The sequence below is a fragment of the Rhinoderma darwinii genome, chromosome 9 (genome assembly GCF_050947455.1).
Source record: "Rhinoderma darwinii isolate aRhiDar2 chromosome 9, aRhiDar2.hap1, whole genome shotgun sequence".
Classification (NCBI taxonomy): Eukaryota; Metazoa; Chordata; class Amphibia; order Anura; family Rhinodermatidae; genus Rhinoderma; species Rhinoderma darwinii.
Genome location: NC_134695.1, coordinates 12,613,135 through 12,635,362, shown reverse-complemented (window position 1 = coordinate 12,635,362; position 22,228 = coordinate 12,613,135). Strand labels below are relative to the sequence as shown.

Below are 22,228 nucleotides of genomic sequence, written 5' to 3'. Positions count from 1 at the left end.
TTTTGCTGCAGCTTAAGCACGAGATTTTCTGAATCTCATCCACTTTGCTGCTACTGTAATTGCTGCGGAAGTTCCTGCACAGAATTCCACAGCGTTTACACTACATGGGTACCCGGCCTTGATCCGTAGGTAAAACCGCAGATTAACCACGTTTCCGCAGCAATATGAGACTGAAAAACGCACTATTTGGTGCAGCTTTCTGTGATGGATTTACCAACGTCTTTCTAGAGATTCTGCTGCAGATTTTCTGTTGCAGAAAATCTGCAGCGTATCCTGTGTGTGGGAACATACCCTTGGAGTGCTGCATCCCTGCATTTTTAAAAAAATCTATCTATTCAGATACACGCATGCACATACTCTTAGGGTATGTTCATACGGGCTATTTTCAGCTGTTTTTCAGGCCGTAAATGTCCTGAAAACCGGCTGAAAAATCGGAAGTAGAACGCCTACAAACATTTGCCCATTGATTTCAATGGAAAATACGGCGTTCTGTTCCGACGGGGGTTTTTTTTACATCTTATTTTCATTGACTCAATAGAAAAACAGCTCCAAAAACGGCCATAAAAAATGCAGCGAAAAACGCTAGTTTGATTAAAAAACGGCTGAAAATCAGGAGCTGTTTTCCCTTGAAAACTGCTCCGTATTTTAAGCCGTTTTTTGTTAAGCGTGTGATCATACCCTAAGAAGGCCTCAAGAAACTATTGATTAGTCCTATTTGTGGCTTACCTCTGCTCGGGTTTTTCGTGACAGAACTCTCAGCCAGTTTCCTATCATTGTCAGGATGGAAGCAAAGTAGGCTAGGCCAAGCAAAATCCAGAACCAAACCAGCGGTTTATACCAGGTGTGCTCATTTCCGGCACTATCACCTACAAGACAACATGAGTGATTAGGACTCCCAAAGGGATTTAAGAGTGGAATAACATGTAACGTACATCAATATGTAATATGTTAATTTTATTATAACCATTGTAGTGAATCAAGTCACAAACACATGTATAACAGGTATTTTGGGTCGCTAACTTGGTTGGATCGAAAAGCCATTGCTTAGGCCCCATGCACACGACCGCATTTTCATCTACCAGTAAATACTGTCTGTAAATACGGATCCGTAGGCATCCATAATTCATCCGTATTTTGGATTGGTATCAGCAAATATGGTCCATATTGCATCCATAAAAAAAGAGGGGGGCAACATGTTGCCTAGCAATGCTTCAGTAAATATGGACTGTTTACGGATGCACATCCGCAGCCGTCCATATTTATGGAAGCTCCCATAGACTTCTATGGGAGAGTCTCTGCTGTAATTACTGACAAGAATAAGACATAGGTAAATATACTGAAAGGTGTCCGTGGCCAATAGAAATGGGTCCATAATTACGGACCGTAATTACTGATGAAAAATATAGTCGTGTGCATGGGGCCTTAGCTAAATACTGACTTGGCTCAAGGCAGATTGTTAAAGGGATTTCCTAATCAAAGTTATGTGACTAGAGAGCAATGATACAATGATGAATGAGTTAAGCCTAGTGTGTATAAAATCTACCATGACCACTCACCTGAGGCTGTTTTCTCTGTTGCCGCACCACACAATCTCCTCGTTTCAGGCAGCAGGAGGCTGAGACTACCCATTTACACCCAATGTTTACAGGGCACAGGCTCATTCAGGGGTTTGCGGTTGCTAGCAATTCAGAAAAGCTATCTCAGTACACAAGCAGAGCAGCAAAAAAAGAAGGATATCGACCAAGACAAGACAAAGAACAGTAGAGGCTAGGAATAAGGCATTGGTGGGCCAAAAAAAAAAAACAACCTGCTGTGTCTCTGAAGCCAGCAGGGACTAGTTGTTACTTACCAGCAGCCCAGCAGAGGCCAATGGGGATTTTTTGGGAAGACCAGCACCAACACATCATCATAGTCTGTCAGCAGCCAGGACTGTCCAGTTACAGCCCAACAGAAGAAGCTTATGGAGGTCTTTAAGATGCCTTTTAGGATAAAATCGCTTATCAGAAATAAGCTGTGTTTTAGGATTTGTTCGGACAAGAATTTGGTCAACTTCAGGCAAAAAGAGCCTGTCAACTTGGATGTCTCAACCATCCTCCATCCCTCCACTGTTTGTAACACAGGAGGAGCACATTGGCCATTACCACCACAGACTGGTCGGACCCTGCAGGCACAGTGGTGGCAGAGACCAGCAAACAGATCATTTTCCACTGAGCGTAGGCTGTTGAACCTTAGTAATAGTCTGCAGCCCCTGACCAAGTAAAGGCAGTACACTAAAGGTGATCAACCAGGAACTCCTGCAAAGACCGAACAGGCAACTGGCCAGAAAACGTGACCCACATCTAAACTTAGCGTGATATGCCTGATACCCCTAGCAAATGGAGAGAAGCATGAGAAATAGTTTTAGTTGCTATGGGGCTAGATAGAGGAAATACCAGCCTACTTTACATGATGCACAACCTACAAAAACCTCTAACCAAACCAATGGCGTAAAAAGGGGTCCCTAATTTACAACCTAAACGCAAACCATAAGGTAACATAGCCCCCAACAAGAAATAACATACAAAAATATATGCAAAAGTAGAAAATCTTTATTAGATACAATATACAATGACATAATATGGAATAAAAGGATGGACCATACAAAGAGATAAAGACAGTAAGGTCAGATGTAAAAGACCAGTGACCTACAGAGACAACCAACCGTCAGTGGCCGGAAACCACCTGACAAAGCCGGTCTGTAGGGCGAAATGCGCGTCAAGGTGCTTTTTTCCAGTTCCTGAGTGTAACGTCTATGGCCGTGGTCTGTCGTTCGAACTTACCCCTTGATGACCGCGGCCTGTTGTTGTGCTGCGTCGTCCCCCTGTGCGGCACCGGCACTCACTTCCGGGCATCGAGCCTGTCTCCCGAAGGGGGCGCGCTCTCGCTCGTGCCCGCTCTTAAAGGGCCAGCGCTTGTACCTGAAAATCATCATCATCAACTCATGAACTCCTGGACTATAAGAGGGTCACCGCCCTTCTTATCCTCGCCTGAGCGTTGTTGTTGTCTGTCTTGCAAATGGTCTCCTAAGTGTCTTCCAGCTTCCCAGTGTTTCCCGTTCCTGTATCCTGTTTCCCGTGCTATCTGTACCATCCTGGTCTACTGCCGTGCTGAGCTGTTGTCGTGTTGTGCTGCATCTCCACGCCTGTTCTACTACTCCACGCCTGACGTATACCTGCTGCCTGGTCCCAGCCGAGCCTGCCTTGCTACTGTCTACACTGCCTTTTCTGGACTATAGACTCTGTACCATACCTGTTTGGCCAGCTGCCATCCCGCTACGGAGTACGGCCCAGTGGGTCCACACCCCACCTCGTGACACTGAGGTTGCCGGTCCCACTCCCCACTATGTCTCATGGTAGAAACTTTCATCTTGTGTATTTTTTCTTGTCCATTATCTCAGTTTACCTCTGTGGCTTCAATACCTGTATTTTTTTGTTTATCATCTATATTTCATCTGGACTTTGGTCTATGTGTATCTGATATCTAGGACATCTTATACCATTCATTATTTTTCACATTTAGTTACCACTACTATCTCTATATGTGGGCATATTATTCATTGCGCACCATTTATAATTTTTGTGGGTTATTTGAGTGGTTTCCGGCCACTGACGGTAGGTTGTCTCTGTAGGTCACTGGTCTTTTACATCTGACTGTCTTTATCTCCTTGTATGGTCCATCCTTTTATTCCGTATTATGTCATTGTATATTGTATCTAATAAAGATTTTCTACTTTTGCATATATTTTTGTATATTACTTCTTGTTGGGGGCTATGTTCCCTTATGGTTCGCATTTAGGTTGTCTACTTTACATGATGCCCCTAGAAGATTGCATTTCTTTATTTCTCATTATTAATAAAGCACCCAAATATTCTAAGTGCTAAACACATAATGTCATGACACATATGATATGAATACTTGAATATTATACCCCCATAAACTTGGCTCATGGCCCCAATGATGACAATTAAAGTACCCCCGTAAAACTCACAGTCGTTTTTCTGCACTGGTTCAGTTTTTGCAGCCTGTATTACAGCTCAGAGCTGCATTCACAATTCTGCTGATTGTTCTGGAAACAGCTCACACACATATCCCTAAGGGGGACTTTCACACACTGCCATAATGTGCTCAATTTGAGTCATTATGATGATCATCACTTTCGAATTATGTATGATCATAAAATTGCAGTGTCTACATATAATCACTCCATGGTCTTGACAATATACCAGGGAGGCTACACATTAACAAAAAAACTATATTAAGATTTCCCCACATCTACTGAACCATGAGACTGTGATGAGATTTGGATCACAAATTGTAGAATTGTATGCATTATCATAGTGCAGAATCTATAACAGGGCCCCCACCTACCATGTGCCGTTTTTAGTACTAGTAACTCCCTCAAATACCAGGGCCTGGGTGCGACTGCTTACTTTGCACCTCGTATAGCTACCCCGCTGTCATAATGTGTACAGCCACCCCATGGCCAGGTCCATACGAGGTGGAAAAATCTGCAGCGAATCCACCTGCAGATTTCGCAGGAAATGCACAGCATGTGGTTGAGATTTGATCAAATCTGGTACTGTAATTTGCTGTGTATCTTCTGTGAACAAATCCGCACGTAAAATCGGAAATATTTCCACTACATCTGGTCCCAGCCTAAGGACTTGTCCACACGTTACAGATTTGCTGCAGAAGATTTCCGCAACATTTACGCCTCAACTAACAGACAATCCGCACCATTTAATGCATTTTTTACTGCAGAAGATTTCATCGGCTGTGTGATGGTGATATTTCTTCTTGAGAGCCACCGAGTTCCATTTAAGACTAAAAGATTATTCCAGCGTAGATAGCAGGGGGGCGGGGAGGGAAACATTCATGGCCTCTGATTTGGCAAAGTTTATTTTACAATTGGAGAGGCTGGAGAATCAACGAAACTCCTGCATCAGATTCGGGAGGGAAGTGGTTGGGTTGGTCAGGAAAAACAACAGGTCATCTGCATATGCTGCCACCTTATTGACATGGGAGCCCTCCCCTAGGCCCTGAATGTCCTGATTGGCTCGAACATGCCTTAGAAATGGTTCCAAGGTCAGGATAAAAATCAGAGGAGAAAGGGGGCAGCCCTGGCGGGTCCCATTATGGATGGTAAATTCTTCAGAGAGAATGCCATTCACCCGGACCCTCGCAGAGGGGCAAGAGTACAAAGACATTATCCAACTCATCATCTGAGGGCCCAGGCCAAGTCGGAGTAGTGTTTCCTCCATGTATGTCCAATTGACTCTGTCAAAAGCCTTTTCGGCGTCGGTCGACAAGAGCATAAGTGGTACACGGGACAGCTTAGCCCTGTGTATGAGATTGATCGCTTTCGTGGTGTTGTCTCGGGCCTCCCTACCCACCATGAACCCCGCCTGGTCAAGATGAATGACCCCACCGAGCAACGGATCCAAACGCATTGCCAAAATCTTCGCGAAGAGTTTAATATCTGTGTTGAGAAGCGAAATTGGCCTGTAACTAGCGCACTGGGAAGGATCTTTCCCTGGCTTGGGAATCACTGCAATGTGGGTCCTGAGTGCGTCTGGTGGAATACGAGCAGAGGAGGAAAAGGAGTTCAAGGATGCTAGAAAATGCGGGCTAAGGGTAGCGGTGAATTTTTTATAGTAGGGAAGCGTGAACCCGTCAGTCCCCGGGGCCTTACTGTTAGCAGAGTTCTTAAGCGCATCAGCTAGTTCTGGTGCAGTAATTGGAGCCTCCAATGCGGTGAGGACCTCCTCTGTCAGGGTGGGCAAACCTGAGTCTGCAATGTAGTTTTTGATACGTGTGCGGAAGTTGCTTGCCAGCGTGGCCGGATTGGTGGAGTCTGTGTTGTATAGGGAGGCATAAAAGTTGCGGAACTGTGAGGCTATGTCTAATGGCAAGTTAAGGGTATGTGCACACGATAGCAGGCATTTACGTCTGAAAAGACAGACTGTTTTCAGGAGAAAACAGCTGCCTCGTTTCAGACGTAAATGCTCCTCCTCGCATTTTGCGAGGCTTCTCTGACAGCCGTAAATTTTGAGCTGTGCTTCATTGAGTTCAATGAAGAACGGCTCAAATTATGTCTGAAAGAAATGTCCTGCACTTCTTTTGACGAGGCTGTATTTTTACGCGTCGTCGTTTGACAGCTGTAAATGACAGGTCGTCTGCACAGTACGTCGGCAAACCCATTCAAATGAATGGGCAGATGTTTGCCGACGTATTGTAGCCTTATTTTCAGACGTAAAACGAGGCATAATACGCCTCGTTTACGTCTGAAAATAGGTCGTGTGAACCCAGCCTCATAGGGTACGGAGCTCTTCTCGTTTCTGAATTAATGCGACTTTACATGCTAGTTCATGGGAACACTTATGGGTAGACTCTAAAGCCTTAATTTCTGATAGAAGCCGAGCAGTGGTCACCGCACGCTCCCTTTTTAATTGAGCCCCGTGTTCAATAAAGGTGCCACGTACAACAAACTTGTGTGCCTCCCACAGTACCCGTGGGTTTGTGTCTACAGGGGTGTTGGTAGTGAACTAATCTTCAAGTGTACGCTGCACGTCCGAAGAGACTAAGGAGTCATTAAGAAGCAATGGATTGAGCTTCCATTGGGATTGATGCAATATCGGGGCTTGCAATGTTAGGGATAACGTGACAAGGGTGTGATCTGAGAAAGAGATTAAGTCGATATCGGCGGCCTGTAAAGTTGGAAGTGAGCGATGTTTGACAAATAGTAGATCGAGCCTGGAGTAAATGTCATGGACGGAAGAGTAAAAAGAAAAATCTTTATCTCCCGGATGTAATAGGCGCCATGTATCCACAAAATTATGCTCGTGAAGCGCTCGTTTAATACGACGCAATTGGGAGTGCGGAATTGACGATGATTGCGTTGAGACATCCATGGTGGACTCCAATGCAACATTGAAGTCACCTCCCAGGACAATGGTGCCCTCCCCAAACTCCTCTAGTTTATCCAAAAAGCCAAGCAAAGCTGAACCTTGACCCACATTGGGTAGGTAGAAGGAAGAAAAGGTGGAAATCTGCGAGTTGATGCTGCCCTTGAGCAGCAGCATTCGCCCCATCCCATCACTGCGAGAATCCAGGAACTCCCATGGAAAAGTACGAGACAGGAGGATACTCGTCCCTCTGGATTTCGGGTCAGGAGAGAAACTATGATAGGTGTGAGGAAACCAGAGATTAGACATCTTAAAATGTTTATGTTCACTAAGGTGCTTTTCCTGTAGGAAAGCTACATGCAAGTGTCTACCTTTCAACATGTTGAACAAAATGGATCGCTTCCCGGGACTATGCAACCCCTTGACATTCAGCGAGCCTATCCGAAGGTCATTCTGGGAGTGGCGGGCTATGTCCCGGCGGGAGATGGAAGGGGGGGGGGGAGAAGGGAAGACAAAGAGGGGTGAAGGGAAAGACCAGAGAGAAAAAAGGAAAATAGACAGAGAAAGGGGCCCAAAGGCCGACACCCACACGGCAAGAAAACCTGTGGAGAAAAGGTTAGTAACAGAACGGGAACACTGTATGTTACCTGGCCCTACAAAAACACGGCCATTTAAGCAAACTTAACCCTTCTCCTGAAAAAACTGTGAGAAAAGAACACTGTAAAGACAGAGCAATGTTGTCAGTAACATAAGATATGTGACAGTAAACCCCTCCTACTGGAAGGCCCGGAAAGCTAGTACATCCTGTCATAAAAAAGGTGGGGGGGGCAGGAAGGAAGGAAGGCGAGGGGGGGAGGGAAGGAAAAGGGAGGAGGAAAAGAATGCTGAGGGGGGGAGGAGAGCGAGGAGGGGGGAGGAGGGGGGGAGGAAGGCGAGGAGGAGGGGGGGTAAGGGAGAGGAGGAGGGGGGGGAGAAGGGCGAGGAGGAGGGGGGGATGTGGGGAGGGGGGAAGGGAAAAGAGGGTGGTGAGCGGACAGAGATAAGTAAGAGACCCGCCAGAAAGAGCACTAGTGCGGCACACAGCAAGGTACAGTTAAAACAATCGGATCCCAAACTAGATCTCAGGCAGTAAGTGAAACCCTATGAATAGTAATACTACGGCCTGTGACAACATCATGTGGCCTTGTGTAACAACACTAACAGGATACCGTACCATGAGCAACTTCCTGACAATTCACGAGGGGGAGAGATGGGGGGGGGACGTATGGATCCCAGGCCAGAGACATAACTAAAATGCAGGAGGAGGTAAGGTGGGGGGGGGAGGGTGGGGGTACGATCAAGAACAAAAGAAGGGTAAAATGTAGGCCGGGATATATCTACAATTCTGTAGGCAGCTGTGGAGTCTTCGGTGACAGTTCATAATCCACGGAAGTCTCGGCAAGTCACAGAAGAAGTAACGGGACTGCTCACAAAGTTCCGCTGGAAAAGGCACTCCTCAGAGGGGCCGTCAGGAAAACCTGTAACAAAAAGAGACGCTAGGCACCATACGGAGCCCAGCGCTATAATCTGTAGACCAGGCTTTGCCACGGAAATCTGAGGATTCTTCAGAGGGTAATCCACATCAGGCCTCAGGAGGTAGTCGCAACGAAAGATCCGGTTGAGACCTTAATGACTCTCGGAGCAAAGGCCTGCTGAGATGTTGGCTAGGGCGCCGAGTGCGCCGGCGTTGCGATGGTTCCGGCCGGTCCAGTGCCAGCCAATCCGGGACCGTTCTGCAGGAAACTAAATAAGGCCTCCAAATCTGAGAAATGGCGCAGGAGGAAGGTGGCTGACTCTTTCCTGACGACTACGTGGAACGGGTGTCCCCATCTATAAGTGGCTCCCGCCGCTTGGATCTTCTCTAATAATGGGTGCAAGAGACGCCGCATGTAGAGCGTGCGTGGAGAGACATCTGGATAGATCGAGACCCTACATTCATCCACCGTAACCGGACCATGTGACCACGCACCTCGAATGATTAAATCCTTGTCCGAGTAGTAATGCAGTCGGCACAGGACATCACGGGGGTTGGATGGGTCATTCGGACCGGGCCGAGAGACCCTATGAACACGGTCCAATAAAAATGTCGCTTCCAACGGCCTATCAGTGACCGTATTAAAGATGGCGGTTATCCTGTCCGGAAGGTCATCTCTGGGACCCAGGTCTGGGAGGCCTTTCAGATGGATATTGTTCCTACGACCCCTGTTTTCCTGGTCACCCAACTGTAATGCCAGGGACTGTATATGTGTTCTGTTGGAAATGGCTGCCTGCTCCAGAGCTAGCACTCTGTTGTCAATAAAGGAGACCGTTTGGTCAGTGTTAGCAATCCTAGTGTCCACACTATCCACTTCTTGTTGTAAGGCAGCTATATCTTGTTGGTGGTATTGTTCAATCCTAGTTACTAGGGAATCGAAGTCCTGTCTGGTTGGGAGAGCTTGGATCAGTTCCCTGAGCAGGGGCAAATCTGCATGCAATGCGGGTTGTAAGGGGACAAAGTCTGGGCTTCTGGGCAGGGACAAGGTGGCTGGCTGAAATACAGGTCCAGATATGACAGGGGACACAGGCGGTACCTCATTGTTGCTGGCCCCAGGCTGTGGTGCGATCGTCTGCCCCTGTGCTTGAGATCCTGCTGATGCGTGCTGTAGGCCGGTGGATCTGCACGTGGCAGGCTGCAGTGCCGGGTCCGCCATGACACCTGGGAGCTCCTGAGTAGCGGGCGTCGCAGAAAAGAAGCGCTCCATGCTGGCACTCCGCGTCTGCGAGCGAGGTAAGGAGCGGGAGGGTGTAGAGCCTTGTCCCCGACGCTTTGCGGGAATCTCCTGCCGGCTTTAGATGGGCTCTGGCTGCTGCTAAGCACTCTGCTGCACGGAGCTCCCCCGAGATGCGTGTTCACTCCGCCATAGCTAAGCCCCGCCCCAAAGTGTTTATTTTTAAAAGAAACATAATTGTCACCCAGAGAAATTTAAAGTCTTGATATGTAGAGCTAAACTTAAAGGGATTGTCCGCAACTTTTTTATTAGAAGGGTCCCACAACGATATATTGATTATTGGGTTGTAGTAGACCGCTTCAGTAAGATGTGCCACTTTGTACCCCTAAAGAAACTACCCAATGCCAAGACATTAGCTACCTTGTTCGTCAAACACATCCTGCGTCTCCATGGGGTTCCGATCAATATTGTTTCCGACAGAGGGGTACAATTTGTTTCATTGTTTTGGAGAGCTTTCTGTAAGAAGCTGGAGATTGATCTGTCCTTTTCCTCGGCCTTCCATCCTGAAACTAATGGCCAAACGGAGAGGACTAATCAGTCTCTAGAACAATACTTAAGGTGTTTTATCTCAGACTGTCAAAATGATTGGGTCTCCTTCATTCACCTCGCTGAATTTTCCCTTAATAACCGGGTCAGTAGCTTCTTCTGCAATTTTGGGTTTTAATCCACGGTTCTCCTCCGTTACACCTGGTGGTTCCAACAATCCTGAGGTAGATATCGTTCATCGGGAACTGTGCACAGTCTGGGCCCAGGTTCAGAAGAACCTTGAGGCGTCCCAGAGCATCCAAAAGACTCAGGCAGATAAAAGACGTTCAACTAACCCCCTATTTGTGGTCGGGGATCTGGTGTGGCTGTCTTCTAAAAATTTGCGCCTTAAAGTTCCGTCCAAGAAATTTGCTCCCCGGTATATAGGGCCGTACAAGATCATTGAGGTCCTCACCCCTGTCTCCTTCCGGCTGGAGTTACCCCCGTCTTTTCAGATACACAACGTGTTCCATGCCTCCCTCTTGAAAGGCTGCTCCCCGTCCTTGGCTACATCGATGAAACCTCCGGTCCCTGTTCTCACTCCTGATGGGGTAGAATTCGAGGTAGCCAAGATTGTGGACAGCAGGATGGTCCAAGGCTCCCTCCAGTACCTGGTCCATTGGAGAGGATACGGGCCTGAGGAGAGGACTTGGGTACCCGCCCGGGATGTTCACGCCATTATATATTTCTCAGGAAGTTCTATCTTCGGTTCCCCAACAAGCCAAGCCCACCTAGGAAGTGTCAAGTGGCCCCTCATAAAAGTGGGGGTACTGTAAAGGGTTTGCCTGACACAGGTTCTGTGTCGACGCCCGGGGTTAATCAGCCTTCATCAGCTCCAAGGTCTGCTAGAGTGACGCGATCTGTTACCACTCAGGCTTGCAGGCTGAGTAGAGGGAGAACCTATCACAGCCTGGCCTGACGGTTCTAGCTCCCGCCCTTGGTCTATTTATACCCTCACTTGCAGCATGTTCCTTGCCTGTGATTCTCTTGTTTCCTGGCTCTGCTATTCCTGCTATTTACCTGATTGACCGCTGTTACTTTTTGACCCTGGCTTGCCTGACTATTCTCCTGCTCTGTTTTGCTACTGCGTACTCTCCTGGTTTGATTTGGCTCGTTCACCACTGCCTGTTGCTCACGGTTTTCCATGGGCAACTGCCCTTACTCCCCTTTGCTTCTGTGTGCCCTTGTCTTGTGTTGTCTGTCTTTGCACTTACTGAGCGTAGGGACCGTCGCCCAGTTGTACGCCGTCATTTAGGACGGGCCGTGCAAGTAGGCAGGGACTGAGTTGCGGGTAGATTATGGCTCACCTGTCGTCTCCCCACCCCGTACCATTACATATAAAGCACAGGATACAGGTAGAAGGGCATGGGAACACAGGGAACAGGATACGACTAAGGGACCATTTGCATGACTAACAGAGGAACACAAACAACGCACAGGCAATGGGTGAAAGGGCAGGGCTCCTTTTATAGTCCAGGGTGATCTGGGCATAATTACTTTATTCTTAACATGTGTGCACGCTGACCCTTTAAGGCCGGGAATGAGCTCGCGCGCGCACTCTAGTGGTCACTGCAGCACAGGACGGGAGGAAGATGTTGGCAGGATGAGAGGGGTCTGCTGTCTGCGACCGCAGCCGATACAGGCGCATTTTAGTGAGCTGTATAAGGCCTTATTTTTCGTGGGATGAGTTGTTTTTTTCAATGGCATCATTTTGGAGTACATATAACTTATTGATTCATTTCTATTAACTTTTTTGGCAGGGAAATGAAAAAAAGACAGCTATTCAGCACTGTTTTTTTTTTTTGCTTTTAAATGCGCGGCGTTCACCGTGCGGCATATATAACATTCTAAATTTATTCTACGGGTCGGTCCGATTACGGCGATACAAATATCGAGGATCGGCTTTAGGGGTGTGCGACCTGTGAGAGTGACAGAGTGCTGCAGCCTCCCTGCATGTAGGGGCCGTCACTGGGCAGGCCGTTTGAGCCCTGCTCCTGCTTACACACACACACACACACACACACATACACACACACACACACACACACACAGAGGAAACAGGAGCAGAGGCAGCAAGAGGAGAGAAGGAGGCTCCGCACACAGTCTGCCCCAGCAAGAAGCCTGTGAGCCTGTCAGCAAGGGATGAGTTAAGTGCCTATATGTGTCTCTGTATTTGTATATGTCTCTGTGTTTGTATGTGTATATGCTCCAGTATATGTGTGTATATGTGTGCCTGTGTGTGGCTTTATTTAGCTGCTGATTTCATTTTCCAGCAGGACTAGGGAACCTGCCCACACTGCCAAAAGTACCAATACCTGGTTTAATAACCACAGTATCACTGCCCTTGATTGGCCAGCAAACTCGCCTGACCTAAACCCCATAGAGAATCTATGGGGTATTGTCAAGAGGAAGATGAGAGACACCAGACCCAACAATGCAGGTGAGCTGCAGGCCGCTATCATACAACCTGGGCTTCCATAACAGCTCAGCAGTACCACAGGCTGATCGCCTCCATGCCACGCTGCATTGATGCAGTAATTCATGCAAAAGGAGCCCCGACCAAGTATTACGTGCATATACTGTACATACTTTTCAGTAGGCCTACATTTCGGTATTAAAAATCATTTTTGAAATTGGGCTTATATAATATTCACATTTTTTGAGACACAAAATGTTGGGTTTTCATTAACTGTTAGCCATTATCATCAACATTAAAATAAAAAAAATATATATAAAATGTGCCTGCATGTCTATATATTTTCCTGTATGTATGTATATGTGTTCCCGTGTATGTCTAAATATCTGCCTTTATGTATGTACAGTATATGTGTGCAAGTATGTGCGGGTCTATATATATGGTTAATGTTTGGTTTGTGGAGGGCAGCAATAGAGAATCCCCCACAGGGCGGTATCCAAGCTAAGGCTGGCCGTGCAAATATGTATAGGTTTTACAACTTTTTCCCCAAATTTTTTTTAAGAGAAAATATTTTTTTTTGTGTCGCCTCATTCCAATAGTCATAACTTTTTTATTTTTCCATCAATGTAGCCACATGTGGGTTTATTGCGGGATGAAATGTCATTTTTATAACTACTATTTTGGGGTACATTGGACTTATTGATTAACTTTTATTATAATTTTTTGGGGGTGGTGAAAAAACACGATTACACTGTTGTTTTTGGCGTTATTTTTGTGTGGCGTTTACCATGCGGCTTAAATAATGTGTCAACTTTAATTTTCAGGTCATTACAATCATGGCAGACACGAGGGGCCTGGCTGCCATGACTACCCATCAGCACCCACAATCACGTCGCGTGGACGCCGATGAGCTGACAGAGGGAGACAGAACTCTGTTTCACCGTTTGGATGCCGCGGTCGCTATTGACCATGGCATGTAAGGGTTGTTTTTTTTTTTTTAAGTGTATGTTCACACGGCCTATTTACGGACGTAATTCGGGCGTTTTTGCCCCGAATTACGCCCGAAAATAGCGCCTCAATAGCGCTGACAAACATCTGCCCATTGAAAGCAATGGGCAGACGTTTGTCTGTTCACACGAGGCGTAAATTTACGCGCCGCTGTCAAAAGACGGCGCGTAAATAGACGCCCGTGTCAAAGAAGTGACCTGTCACTTCTTTGGCCGTAATTAGAGCCGTTATTCATTGACTCCAATGAATAGCAGCGCTAATTACGGCCGTAATTGACGCGGCGTTCAAGCGCCTGCACATGCCGGTACGGCTGAAATTACGGGGATGTTTTCAGGCTGAAACATCCCCGTAATTTCAGCCGTTACGGACGCCCTCGTGTGAACATACCCTAACACTACTAAAAACTTTATTTAACTTTTTTATACACATTTAATTAGTCCCCCTAGGGGACTTGAGCCAGCGACCAGTATGCTAATACTAATGTACTGCAGTATATTGTCATTTTTACAGGCTCCTGTTAAGCACTGCCAGAGGCAGGGTTTAACAGGAGAGGTAGAAAGGCAGACCCTTGGGCCTTCATTAGGCCCCTGGGCTGCCATGACAACCATCGGCACCCACCGATCTCGTCGCAGGAGGGCTGTTGAGCTGTCAGAGTGGGGCGCCCCCTCTTTCTAATGTCTTACATGCTGCGATCGTGATTGATCGCAGCATCTAAGGAGTTAAACGGCCAGGAATAGCGCAATCGCTGTTCCTGGCCGTTAGTCCCGAGTGTCAGCTGCAGTGGCGTAGATATAGGGGTCGCAGCGGTCAGGCCCCCCTCACCACACTAACGCTGACTAGGCTGTACTAAGGAGGAGTCCGGATAATCACACTGCCGCACTCCGCGCTGTATCAGGCAGCAGTGGTGAACGTGCATGCGCTGCTGAGCCTTTACTTTCCCGTCATTAGGAGGAATTTGCTCTGGGCACTGGTCTCTGTACCTGGGTTATTCTCCTCCTTCCCTCCTGCAAAGACTTTCAGGACATTGTAGTTTGACATAATAACTTTAGATACGACTAGGACTGCTCCGTCTGCAAGCACCCTGCCGTCCCATCTTATCTGCTCTGCACTTGCCAAGGAAAGAGAAAGAAAAGAAAAACCCTGATTTCTTTCTTCTGAACAGTGCAAAGATGTTTCAATCTCGATTTAAAATGTGTGCTGCTCTGTATATCTTAGTGCATGCTAAGTATACTGTACCACTTCATAGTTCACTGCCCATGAAAGATACAAATATATGGTATGGGTGGTAATGAGGAATAGTTTAAAGCCTATGTAAATATTTGGAGGGAAAATTATTATTATTTTTTTTATATAAAATGCTCAGACATTGTGATTAGTGCAACTTTCTAAATAGCTTTTATTAAAAATTATTTTTACTTTCTGAAATACAGCTGCTCTGTATATTATAGATATTTAAGGAGCACAGGCTGCCTAAGTGTGGGAGCCACTGACTGTGTGTCAGGTCCCCTTTAAAAGATCTCGTAAGGCTCACTGAGGTGCGGTTATTGTGAGTGGTCAGACAGACCACGTGGGAGGGGGAGCGTTTAAGTTTATAAAAAGAGAGATACTTCCTGGTTATAGCCTCTTTCCCGCTTCATATGCAGAGTGCAGTAACGCCCACCCACCCGCCCATTGTCAGATGTCAAACTTCAAAACTGTTTGTTATTGTTTTGCTTGTATGTGTAATTATGTTTTTTAATCTGTCACAGCTGGTGTGTGCGGAGGCTCTTGGTCCGTTCGTTGAGGGATAATTGTAACACGGGTCACCTGGCAAAACATCAAAGACATGCCCACCGCGGGGGCGTTGGCACGGCATGCGAGGTGATAGGCATCTAAAACATCAAAAGTTGTTTAACGAGCAATGAACGGACAAGGTTTCCCTTTTGAAGAATTTGTTAATAAAAGCTGTGGCCACCCCCACTTGTTCCACAAAAAAGATGGCTTATTGTTTTTATTATGCAATGGTACGTTATGTTTTCACTCAGGAGCAGGATATAAGTACATACAGTCATAAATATAACAGCTGTATCTAGCGTTAAATCCTGCTCCAGTCAGGCCCGCGGGACCGACTGGTTCAGAGACTCGCAGGATCCACCCGTTATCCCTCATATCTACGTTCATAACTTAGATGTGATAGATTACAGGTGGATCCTGCGTGTCAGAGAAACGCAGGACCCGCTGATACTGAACCGATCAGGTCCACGGGACTGACGGATTCAGGTCTTAGAGTATGTGCACACGTAAACTGCATTTACGTCTGAAATTACGGAGCTGTTTTCATGAGAAAACTGCTCCGTAATTTCAGACGTAATTGCTCGTACTCGCATTTTGCGAGGCGTCATTGACGGCCGTAATTTAGAGCTGTTCTTCATTGAATTCAATGAAAAACGGCTCAAATTACGTCCAAAGAAGTGTCCTGCACTTCTTTGACGAGGCAGTCATTTTACGCGTCGTCGTTTGACAGCTGTCAAACGACGACGCGTAAATGACATGTCGTCGGCACAGTACGTTGGCAAACACATTCAAATGAATTGGCAGATGTTTGCCGACGTATTGGAGCTGTACTTTCAGGCGTAAATCACGGCATAATACGCCTCGTTTACGCCTGGAAATAGGTCGTGTGAACCCAGCCTTAGCGAACGTTACAGCTGCTCTGTTTAGAGAATACAGAGCAGCTGTATCTCAGAAGGTAAAAAGGTGTACTAATCACACTAACTGATCTATTTATATAAAAAAAATTGGCCTCGAAAAGGTGTATATAGCCTTTAACCCCTTCCCTCCGCAGCCATTTTTCGGATTGTCACTTTTGTTTTTTTCTCCCCACCTTCCAAAAGCCATAACTCTTTTATTTTTCCATCAATATTGCTGTTTTTTGTGGGACGAGTTGTAGATTTGTCACAGCACCATTTTTTGTACCATATAATATAGTGGGAAACGAGAAAACATATATATGTGGGGTGGAATAGGAACGGTAAAATCTGCATGTTAACTTTATTCTGCGGGTCAATACGATCACAGCGATACCAAATTTATATAATTTTCTTCATGTTTTACTACTTTTACAAGGAAAAAACAGATTGTTAAAAATAAAATTTTAGTTTTGTTGCCACATTCTGAGAACCATAACGTTTTTATTTTTCTGTAGATTTAGCCATGTGAGGGCTTATTTTTTGCAGGGCGAGCTGAAATTTATATTGGTACCATTTTGAGGCACGTGAGACTTTTTGATCACTTTCTATTTAATTTTTTTGGGGGAGAAGAAGGGACCAAAAAACAGCAATTCTGTTGTTTTAAATTTTTTCTTTTTTACGGCGTTCACCGTGCGGACTAAGTAATGATATATTGTAATAGTTCAGACTTTTACGGATGCGTCAATACCAGTTATGTTAGCTTATTATTTTTTTTACATTGTGCTTGAGCGAAAATGGGAAAAGGTTTTTTTTTTTGAGCTTTTAATTTTTTTCTTTTTTTTACATTTTTTTAAAAAAAACTTTATTTTACTGTTTTTTACTTTTTTTACTTGTCCTCCTAGGGTACTTTAACCAGCGATAGTTAGATTGCTTGCACGATATACTGCAATACTAATGTATTGCAGTATATCGCGATTCTGACAGTCCTCCGGCAGGGCTTCATAGAGTACAAAGATGGCGGACCTGGGGGACTCCATCAGGCCCCTAGGCAGCCATGCCAAACAACGGCTCCCCCCAATTTCGCCGCAGGGGGGGCCGTCGGGGCGTTACTGGGGATCTCCCCCCTGTTTTTAGTCATTTAAATGCCGCGATCGCTATTGACCGCGGCATTTAACGAATTAAAACAAGCGGGATCGTGCTCAAACCGGGTCCCGCTCATTACCCGGAAGTGTCAGCTGTAACACACAGCCGACACACTCGCTCTATGGAGCGGTCTCAGCCCGTGAGCCCGCTCCATATTTCCCCACCCAGCGCGCGCCGTATATATATGGGGGATGTTGGGAAGGGGTTAAAGGCTATGTAAACATTCGAAAGCTATTTTATTTTTTTTAATAAAAAGGTCAGTCAGTGTGTTGTGTGCAATTTTATACATTTCTTAAAAATTATTTTTAATTTTTAGAGATACAGCTGCTCTGTATTCTCTATACAGAGCAGATGTATCGTTTGCTAACCGGGCAGTGAAATTTCGGATTTCCCGACCTGACCACGGTACATGTGAAGGGGACTCCTGACATCATAGACATTTATGACGCTAGGAGTCTCTGCGTCCCCACAGAACTTCTGTTCCGTACTGTGTAATTTAGTTCAGTAAAGAACAGCAGTTCCGTGGTGAGGCAGAGACTCCTAGCGTCATAAATGTCTGATGCCAGGAGTCCCGTTCACATGTACCGTGGCTGGGAAATCCGGCCGACACGGAACGTTTTTCACGGCCCAGTTGCGGTCGTGTGCAAGAGATGTAAGACCTGAATCCGTTAGGTCCACGGGACTGACTGGTTCAGTGACAGCGGGAGACACGCAGCATCCACCTGTCATCGATCACATCTAAGTTATTAACTTAGATGTGATGGATAACAGGTGGATAATGCGTGTCAGAGACATGCAGGACCTGCTGTCACTGAACCTGTCAGTCCCGCGGACCTGACTGGTACAGGATTCAGCGTAAGATACAGCTGCTCTATATACAGGATATAAAGCAGTTGTATCTCAAAAAGTAAAAATAATTTTTAATAAAGACTAATTATAAAGTTCCACAAAACACACTGACCTTTTTATTAGGAAAAAAGAAAAATCGCTTTCAAAGGTTTACAAAGCCTTTGAGGATGTTGTAAAAGAGTGCCAGTCCACTGGTGTAGAAGCACAAGCTGTGTTTGCTGTGCTGACCTACAAGTCCTGCTGTAGGGAGAAAAGAGTGATTGTCCGCCAACCAAATGGAAAAATACAAGGAACTGGAGGGATAAAGTAATAAAGGGTCCCCCCTGTAAGTTATTTAAAATAAACAAAAACTTTACATTTGGATATATTAGCAATATAGACACTTTGTCCATGAAGATTAATAATACGTCCTGCAGTCTGCTGAGACAGACTGTGTGGTCCGCATTACTGGATTGTTCATGAGACAATCCACAGTCATGCGGACCCCACAGTCTGTCTCAGCAGACTGCAGGAGGTATTATTAATTTAGGCGGCTTAGAGGGGATTATTTACTTTGGGGCACTAGTACTGTAATGTTGCACAAAGGAGTGTTCTATTACTCTGTAGGGGCACTTGGGGTAGCAGCAGCATAGGACGTTTGTGTGCAAATACGAGTCATGGCTGAAACTTGGAAGAAGTCAAGAAGGGAAAGACGTTACCTGTAAGTCATTGTATATAACGGTACTGTGTTCACTTTTCACTGTGTAGAACTGTTACCATTATTGGGTTTTGCATTATTTAGAAGTATGGGGGGGGGGGTGGTACAAAACATATGTCTTGGGGTTTGGGCCCATGAGCTTTTTAGACCCCAGCAACGCCCATGGCTACTTGTGCTTCATTAATGGGTCACTTAAGAGACCCAGGAATGCTGCTGAAAATAACGCGTGCACGGGGGGCCCAAGCTGAACTTTTGCACCAGGGACCAAGAGCCTTTAGCTACGCACCAGGTCAGATGTTTCACTAGAAGAAAAATTAAATACAAACCGGCGCAACCATAGGGCATTACCTACATAAGGTAAAAAAAATAGATCATGTGGTGATAAATCTGCTCATCTGGTGATGTTGTGCTAGGAGCACGACACCCCTGAATATGTAGACTTTGGATTTGGAGTTAAACGTCAGGGAACTGCAAGCCACGGGTTGTACCGGAAACCAAAAACTTAGACTGGTTTTTAGTAGATCGTCAAAGACCTTTGACCTTGGCCTTTGATGATCTGTTTTCCTGTTTTTTTTAAGCATAAATACATGTACTGCTTTTAACTTTTAATTTGCTTTCTGATACTGCCTGAGGAAGGAGCCAGTTCGGCTCCGAAACGCGTCTCCTGTATCCATTAAAAACTGTTTGATCCAAACAGTGTTTGCTTCTTCATTATGCAACAATTAAGAACCAACCGTGGACTACGCTCTAAGGGACCAGCGCCGCTTCAAGGGTTGATTTTTGCGTTTTTTCAACTACACAAGGTGTGACCCTCACAGTCCCACTATCCTGGTCAGATGTAATACACAGCTAAAATCCACTGCGTACGGAGTGGGCTCAGCGGGTGAGCCCGCTCCAAACCACCCCCAGCACCACGATGTGCTATTAATAGTTAAATTACAACAAAATACATTCACAAATAAACAGATCCAAGAAGAACTGAGCTTTCTTATCTGTTGGTTTGAAGATTGTATCAATGGTTTAAAAAGAGCTAGAAAATACTTAAAGAGGCTCTGTCATCAGATTTTGCAACCCCTATCTGCTATTGCAGCAGATAGGCGCTGCAATGTAGATTACAGTAACGTTTTTATTTTTAAAAAACGAGCATTTTTGGCCAAGTTATGACCATTTTTGTATTTATGCAAATGAGGCTTGCAAAAGTCCAAGTGGGCGTGTTTAAAGTAAAAGTCCAAGTGGGCGTGTATTATGTGCGTACATCGGGGCGTTTTTACTACTTTTACTAGCTGGGCGTTCTGACGAGAAGTATCATCCACTTATCTTCAGAACGCCCAGCTTCTGGCAGTGCAGATCTGTGACGTCACTCACAGGTCCTGCATCGTGTCGGCCACATCGGCACCAGAGGCTACAGTTGATTCTGCATCAGCGTTTGCAGGTAAGTAGCTACATCGACTTACCTGCAAACGCCGATGCTGCTGCAGAATCAACTGTAGCCTCTGGTGCCGATGTGGCCGACACGATGCAGGACCTGTGAGTGACGTCACAGATCTGCACTGCCAGAAGCTGGGCGTTCTGAAGAGAAGTGGATGATACTTCTCGTCAGAACGCCCAGCTAGTAAAAGTAGTAAAAACGCCCCGATGTACGCACATAATACACGCCCCCTTGGACTTTTACTTTAAACACGCCTACTTGGACTTTTGCAAGCCTCATTTGCATAAATACAAAAATGGTCATAACTTGGCTAAAAATGCTCGTTTTTAAAAAATAAAAACGTTACTGTAATCTACATTGCAGCGCCTATCTGCTGCAATAGCAGATAGGGGTTGCAAAATCTGGTGACAGAGCCTCTTTAAGTAAAGAAAAATGCCATGTTCTGGAATTCTAAAGTCTTCTCTGGGAGCAAAGAGTCTCATGCCAAGCCACAAGCAAGATATGCTTCTATTAATGCTTTCTCACTCCCATTCTACCTGCAGTGGTAAGATAGATAATAAACAATACTCTTCAAGATTCAACCTACACTGATCCCATAAATAGCCATCAAAATAAATACCTTTTAGTTACATTAAATTCTGTGAAACTGTATTAATCCACCTCCATATGACCAGAAAAAAACAAAAAATTAAAGGGAAACCCCAATCAAAACTAAAGTTTCCCATGTGTTCCATTAAGGAATTCCATGTCACGTTTTGAATCTAGATTTAGCACAAACGCAGACATCATTATACCATTTTAATGCTTACATGCACGGTTTTTTTACATAACGTATGCAAATGTAAAACATTAAGTTTGTATTAGTTTCCCATTAACTATAATGTAAATAAAACAAACGATGCATTCAGGTATACTTTTTCTTTGCGGACAGAATAGCGTGGTAAAATACACTATTCTGTCCTCCAAAAAAAGCATATGCTGACGTAAAGGCAGTCAAAAATAGTCAAAAGTATACTCTTTTGGACTATGTTTTGTCCCTTAAATTCAAGGGATTCGACAAGGAATGCATTTGAATGCCTTTCTTTTTTATATATATTCAAGCGTACGTGCTTGTTGGAGAGCATAAACGTGATGTTCTTTTTCTTGCTACTTCTATCACTAAATATCACACTGCATAGCAACAGTCTAAATCAGGCTTTGGTGACACACATTATTTGGCTTGGGATAATTCTGTGTCACTCATACAGGCACCAGAACTTCCTGAAATGATGAAATTACATAGACTGTTCCACAGAGGTTTTCTACAAGGGGACACACGCAGTTACTGTTGAGACAGCTGCCTGTAACACAGTTATCATGAAGAAGATATAAGTAGTTAAACCAAAATCAGCTCTGCTGACTTGAAATTCTCTGGCTTCAAGTCTGATATCCACAAGTGTACGTGTTACCTCCGCAAGTACAAGCGTTTAATCCGCAATTAGAAAAGTCCAGCACTCCGTGTTACGAAAAAAAATTATCACTTCAACTCCAATATAAGAAATCACAGGTGAAAATATCACTTATGATTTCTTTATATTGGAGTTGAACTAATAACAGAACATATTTTTTCATGACACGGAGTGCTGGAATATTCTAATTGTGAATAATGACTATTATAATCTCTTATTTTATTTAGGAGAATATGGAGGTAAATAATCACGCTGTCCTCCCAGCAGCAGCCAGAGAGAGTACTGGCTCTAGC

General features: G+C 45.3%; 1 protein-coding gene across 3 annotated transcripts in view; it reads right to left on the bottom strand.

Moving 5' to 3' along the window:
* The window catches only part of KCNK4 (potassium two pore domain channel subfamily K member 4), a 130,742-nt gene that overhangs the window by 15,383 nt on the left and 93,131 nt on the right, over window positions 1–22,228 (bottom strand). For all 3 annotated transcript variants that reach the window (XM_075836849.1, XM_075836846.1, XM_075836847.1), the window contains exon 6: window positions 727–866. In XM_075836849.1, coding sequence (XP_075692964.1) covers window positions 727–866 — 140 coding nt within the window. The remainder of the gene's footprint in view (window positions 1–726; window positions 867–22,228) is intronic.